This window comes from Urocampus carinirostris, chromosome 1, assembly GCF_059441175.1.
Source record: "Urocampus carinirostris isolate Australia breed hairy pipefish chromosome 1, RoL_Ucar_1.0, whole genome shotgun sequence".
NCBI classification, from domain to species: Eukaryota; Metazoa; Chordata; class Actinopteri; order Syngnathiformes; family Syngnathidae; genus Urocampus; species Urocampus carinirostris.
In genome coordinates, this window is record NC_142349.1 from 67,762,692 (window position 1) to 67,768,691 (window position 6,000).

At 43.5% G+C, this 6,000-nt stretch overlaps 1 protein-coding gene across 2 annotated transcripts in view; it reads left to right on the forward strand.

Annotated features, from left to right (window-relative positions):
* gpt (glutamic--pyruvic transaminase) overlaps positions 1-5,777 on the forward strand; it is a 63,597-nt gene extending 57,820 nt beyond the window's left edge. For both annotated transcript variants that reach the window (XM_088349397.1, XM_088349388.1), the window contains 2 exons: positions 107-219; positions 5,381-5,777. In XM_088349397.1, the coding sequence (XP_088205523.1) occupies positions 107-219; positions 5,381-5,471 (204 nt within the window). In that variant the 3' untranslated portion in view covers positions 5,472-5,777. The remainder of the gene's footprint in view (positions 1-106; positions 220-5,380) is intronic.
* Positions 5,778-6,000: the final 223 nt, after the last annotated feature.

A 6,000-nucleotide genomic window follows, 5' to 3' on the forward strand; every position in this document is an offset into this window, starting at 1 on the left:
CGAATGTATATTTGAAAATATGAATTAGAAACGCACAATGAAATAGAAGATTTCAGATCGCTGTGAACTGGTGAAGCAACTTGTGTTTTTTTGTCTTATTTTGAAGGGAAAAGGCCAACAGCCGGACATGTTCTACTGCATGAGACTTCTTGAAGAGACGGGGATCTGCCTTGTTCCTGGAAGCGGATTCGGTCAGAAGGACGGGACATACCATTTCAGGTAACGGTAACATATATAAAGGGACAGTGTGTTGTATTCAGTGTCATCCAGTAGTATAAAAAAACCTTCGGTCAGTAGAAAAAACAAATGTTTATTTATTTTACATAGTGGAATCCCTACCTAGAGGTCACCACCATGTTTGTCTGGGATCTTGCTGTGCTCTGTGGCAAGGTTTGTGTTTGCATTAGACAACAGTGCCATCTAGTGGTCTAATATTACACACTGGGGCTTTAAGCACTTTTGAAATTAGGGCAAGCTGTCAAGACCGGAACGGAAACAGGACCCAATTGCCTTACGTTTCTCACAAGTTTTATTGGAGGAAAGAGAAAGGGCTGCGCCAACGATCCGGTGTTCGCTGGACGCGGGACGCAAGTCGCTCTTGTACTCGGATCGTGCTCGGAACGCGGAAGTGGATCTTCCGTAGCGAGCGATGGCGGTGTCAGGGACGGAAAAAACGGGTCGGTAGCCGGGACTGGGAGAGCAAGGCGTGGTCGGGGTCGGAAGCGAGTCGTAAGCCAGAACGGTAGAGTAGACGTAGTCGGGGACAAAAAGAGGTCGTAAGCCGGGACGGGAGAGCAGACGTGGTCAGGATCAAAACGGGTCGAAGCCGGAGACAGACGGGAGCAAAAATCGGGACAGGTGGGAGTCAGGCTCGAAAAAGGCTTGCTGAGGTTCACTGAGGTTCGCAGACGGACTGACAAAAGGGGGACAGACAGGACTGGGTTCAAATACTGACAGGGAGCCAGTCAGAACCTGCGGCAGTTGGGGCTAAATGAGCGGGCACAGCTTAACCTTTTTTTTCTTTTTCTTATTTCTTTCATATCAGATGAACTTACAAATGTTTTTAAAGTATTATTTCTTGTTTATCTGATCTAATCTTGTTGTAAGCCATATTCTTTACGTCAGGAGTGGGCTACTACTTGGAGTCGGGGGCCAAATTTGGCCAAGGGGTGTTCAGGAGAACTATCCAATTTTTCCATCCATCCATTATCTGCACCGCTTATCCCCAGTAGGGTCGCGAGGAGCCCATCCCTGCTATCTTCGGGCAGTGGGCAGGGGACACCCTGAACCGGTTGCCAGCCAGTCGCAGGGCACACAGGGACAGACAACTCGCTCGCTCATTCACACCTAGGGACAATTTGGACCGGCCAATTCACCTGAAATGCATGTTTTTGGAATGTGGGAGGAAACCGCAGTGCCCGGAGGAAACCCACGCAAGCACGGGGAGAACATACAAACTCCGCACAGGAAGTCCGGTAGCTGGATTTGAACTTATGACCTTAGAACTGTGCGGCACACGCGCTAACCACTGCTCCGCTGTGCTTCCAATTTTTCCATTTATGTAGAAATCCACATGTTATATTTCTTTTTATATTTTTTTTTAACTCATAAGTTTAATCAACCAGGCGGCATTAGTTCAGGAGGTAGAGCGCTCGTCTTGGGATCAAACGATCATAGGTTCGATTCCCGACTCTTCTGTGTTATATGTCGAAGTGTCCTCGGGCAAGACACTGAATCCCTAATGCCCCCAATAAGCACGTAGGCGTCTTGCATGGCTTCATGGCCGCTATTGGTGTGTGAGTGTGTGTGTGAATGGGTAAGTCTGAAGCTCATTGTAAAGCGCTTTGGGAGGTCTTCATTGACTTGAAAAACGCTATAGAAATGCAGACCATGCATTTATTAATCTCCTTTTACATTTTTTACAAAAAATAAATTGCACATTGTCTCCGTAAATGAACTTTTCCGCGAAGCCTTTTAATGAATTCCTCTTCGTATTTGAGTCCAGCGTTCGGAATTGACTCCGCAGCGGCCGGATCGATTGTTTTTGTATCCGCCGGCACAAAATTAGGAGGAGAAGCTTTTTGCTTTATCGCGCCTATCGAACGGCTTCTCTTAACGGTGATCCTTCAAAGTCCGGACTAATCTTTAAACTAGGGGTCTCCAACCCCCTGCCGGCGGGCACGCTGACGCCCGGGACAGCATTATCACAGGCCCCTTGTAAAATTAGACCTAATCACGAAATATCAATATCTAAAATGTGTTGTTGTTTTTTTAATTACACTTATAGTGAAAAGGTAAAAAAATATATAAAAACGTTTAAAAAGTAGCAGAGTTTGATAATCCAGGATATCCACAACATCGGAGCCCGAAAGGAGAACAGTCTGGAACCTGCAGATTTCTTCTTGGCTCTTGGGATCACTAGGAGACCCCAGCGAAGGCTCCAGACCGAAACATAGGGGGAAATTAAAACTGAAAGTTATGAGGGAGCAAGTCCATCTATGATTTGGTGTACTACCAACAGAACCTTAAAATCACATCTTAAGCGAACAGGGAGCCAATGCAGGTTAGCTAAAATCGGGGTCATGTGATCAAACTTTCTTGTCTTAGTTAAAAGCCTCGCTGCAGCATTTTGTACCAGCTGAAGGCTCTTGATTTTGGACTTCGGGAGACCGGAGAGTAGTGCATTACAGTAATGGAGACGAGAAGTAACAAACGCGTGAATTATAATCCCCGCATCCGACTGAGACAGCATAGGACGAATTTTAGCAATGTTGCGAAGATGGAAGAAAGCTGTTCTAGGAATATTCTTAAGGTTTGAAAGGACGGATCGGGGTCAAAATGACACCTACATTTTTGACTGAGTCACTCTGGGTGATATTACATTTGTCAACGTTCAGAGCCGATTTTGAGAACAAATCACGGCATTTAGATGGACCAATGACTAACATTTCCGTCTTTTCAGAGTTAAGACATCTATTCTTTTATCTCAGTGAGGCAGGCCTCCAAATTTCCAGAGTTTAGTGTGGCAGATTCCTCCATCCGAAGATGGTTCACTCCTTTGCAAATTTTTATTTTTGTCATTGATATCAACGTATTGTGCATTGTGTTCTGCAGACTGATTAGGGAGGGTGCTCGAAGCTCTTGGTTGGGCGTAATTGTCTGTTTGCGCTTCTGTGATAGGCTGTTGCATGGTGTCAATCACACAGCGGGCGACCGCTAACTTTTAGCGGCTCATTACATTGAAAATGAATTAAATTGAATTGACTCGGACTCTGAGGAAAATCAGAAGAGCGCAAGGAAATGGGAGCGGGTGCTCTGTGGATTGTTATCGCGTCTGGGAATCGACTGCGGTGGCGTCGGAAGGGAAATCTATAGCCTGGCTGCAGGTTGGGGTAACAAATCTGCTAAGCTAACGCTGCGGACCCTGTGTCTTGATAGGTCTATTACACTAAAGCGGGAAAAGGAAGGAACCATATAATTTTCATAGTGAATGGGAGGAAGAATGTTTTTTTTTTGATAAGGTGAAAGAAAAGTCTGTGTATGTCTCATTTGCGGCACGATTACCATAATTATCCCCCCGACAGCGCACCGCGAACAGAAACAGCAGTCTGTTTTTACAAGGCCGGTAAAAAATTCTCTATGATCCAATTAGTTGCCTACGCTTTCAATCATCGATTTGAATCGATTTTGCCGATTCGTTGTTGCAGCACAAATTCTGACATCACAATTATGTAGCTGCAATACTGCATTAGTGCAGCAGAGGTCAGTAAAGAGATGAATGAAACAGTTGTGAAACATCGTGTGACACGTCTCACCCAAGGTCTCATTGGATCATGAGGTTTCACTTTGGCTAGAGTCTAGAATTGGGTTCCCGTAGATCAGGAGTGTCAAACTCATTTTAACTCAGGGGCCACGCAATAGAACAAACATTCTGTCGGGGGCCGGACCAGTAAGAAAGAAAGGAAAAAAGAGAGAAAGAAATAAAAGAAAGAGGAAAGGAAAAGGAGAGAGGGCGGGACAAAGAAAGAAAAACAGACCAGAGGGAGAGAGCGTGAGAAACAAAAGATAAAAAGTCGTGAGAGAGGGGGAAAAGAAAGGGAGAGGAATAAAGAAATCCAAAGAGAGAAAGAAAGACAGAAGGAGAGAAAAGACAAAAGAAAGCGTGAAGGGTAGGAAGAGAGAAAGAGAAAAGAGAGAAAAGGAAAAAAGGAAGTTAGAGCAAAAGAGGTTAAAAGAGAGAGAAAGAGAAAAGAGAGAAAAGGAAAAAAGGAAGTTAGAGCAAAAGAGGTTAAAAGACACAGAGAGAGAAAGAGACAAAGAGCAACAAAGGAAGAGAAAAAGAGAGACACAGAGAGTGAAAGAGACAGAGACAGAGTGGGAGAAAAGGGGTGGAAGAGAAAGAGAGAGTACTGTACAAGTCCAGTGTCTTTGTTCGAGGCACCTGGCTTTGGCAACATTAAGTTGACATATTTCAACCTGCAGCTTGTTTTTCTCTTGCGCTTCTCTGAGTGCTGTCTCGCGGGCCGGATTCAATCCCTTAGCGGGCCCGATCTGGCCCGCGGGCCGCTTGTTTGACACCAGTGCCGTAGATCCTTGAAAGGTCTTAAAAGGCATTGAATGAATTATTTTACAAATAAGGCCTTAATTTTCATTAAAATGTCATAAATCCAATGTTTAAAAACGTGAACACATTAATGAGATTTATATATCTTTAATCTGAAGATTTTTGTAGAATTCACCCATTTGCTTTGGTGGCAACATGGCGCGAGCTCAATAACAGTGATGTGCTTTCAGTCGGGCCTTTCAGAGCAAACACATGTCTTGGGTCCACCCACAATAGCAACTTGGGACAGAGACATTTACTTTGGACAATGGGAAAGTGAACATTTAATGATAAAATGTAATGTTTTTGGCCATGGTTAAAATAGGTGCAAGGCACGGTGTATCGTGTGCAAGAAATATTTGTGTTTTTTGTTTTCAATTGTTTGTTTTTTTGTGGATTTGGTCTTAAATTTGAATTCAAAAGGCATTAAAAAGTCTTAAATTTGAGTCTGAAGGAGGCTACAGTTGGCTTGGTTGTGATCCTCCACAAGAGGAGGAAGAACTGGGACCTCCGTCTTGGTGGGTGTGTCACATAACACTATGTTTATCAATTTTGTTGTTATTTATTAGGGATTCCTTTACAAACCCTACCTAAAAACACTCACAGAGCCCGAAAGTACAGCTGTGTAAATTTTCACTCAAATGGGTTTAGCTGTTTCGGAGCCTATAAGCCACATACGAAGACACACACACTCACAAATCGGGATTTATCGATTAGTTTGGATGTAGATTAGATATAATATTATAATTTGCGCTTCTTTTTCTTCCCGTTGTCCAGGATGACGATCTTGCCTCCCGCCGACAAACTGAAGATCCTCCTGAGCAAAGTCAAGGAGTTCCATCAAAGATTCACAAAGGAATTCTCCTAAATCCCCAAACACACTTTTACAAAAACTCTAGCCCAAAATCCCAATCCCCATTTTTATTTCAAGTGCCTTCACGTCGACTCTTCTTCCTATCGCACTTAAATCCACGTGGAGACCACGGCGCTCAAAATTCTTGTACGGTGTGAACGGTGAGTATGGAAGAAAAAGTATGTGCCAAGGTTTTTTTTTTTTTGTGATTAAAAAAAAAAAAAAAAAAAAGACGATTAATGCTGCTTAAGAAACAAACAAACCATGAAGTATTCATTGTGGAAATTTGCATGACCCAAATAAATCACATTCTCCGCCCAAGCTCTTGTTTGAAAAAAACAAAAAAAAACAAAAAACGGTTCGTACAGGTGCTTGAAATCCTCGGAAAGGCTTGAATTTTGATGTTGTGTTTTCAAGGTGAGGAAAAACGCTTGATTTTGGGGTGAAATGCTTGAAAATGATTGAAATTGACATCCATCTATCCATTATTTCCATCGCTTATCCTCAGTAGGGTCGCGGAGGTGCTGGAGCCCATCCTTCGGGC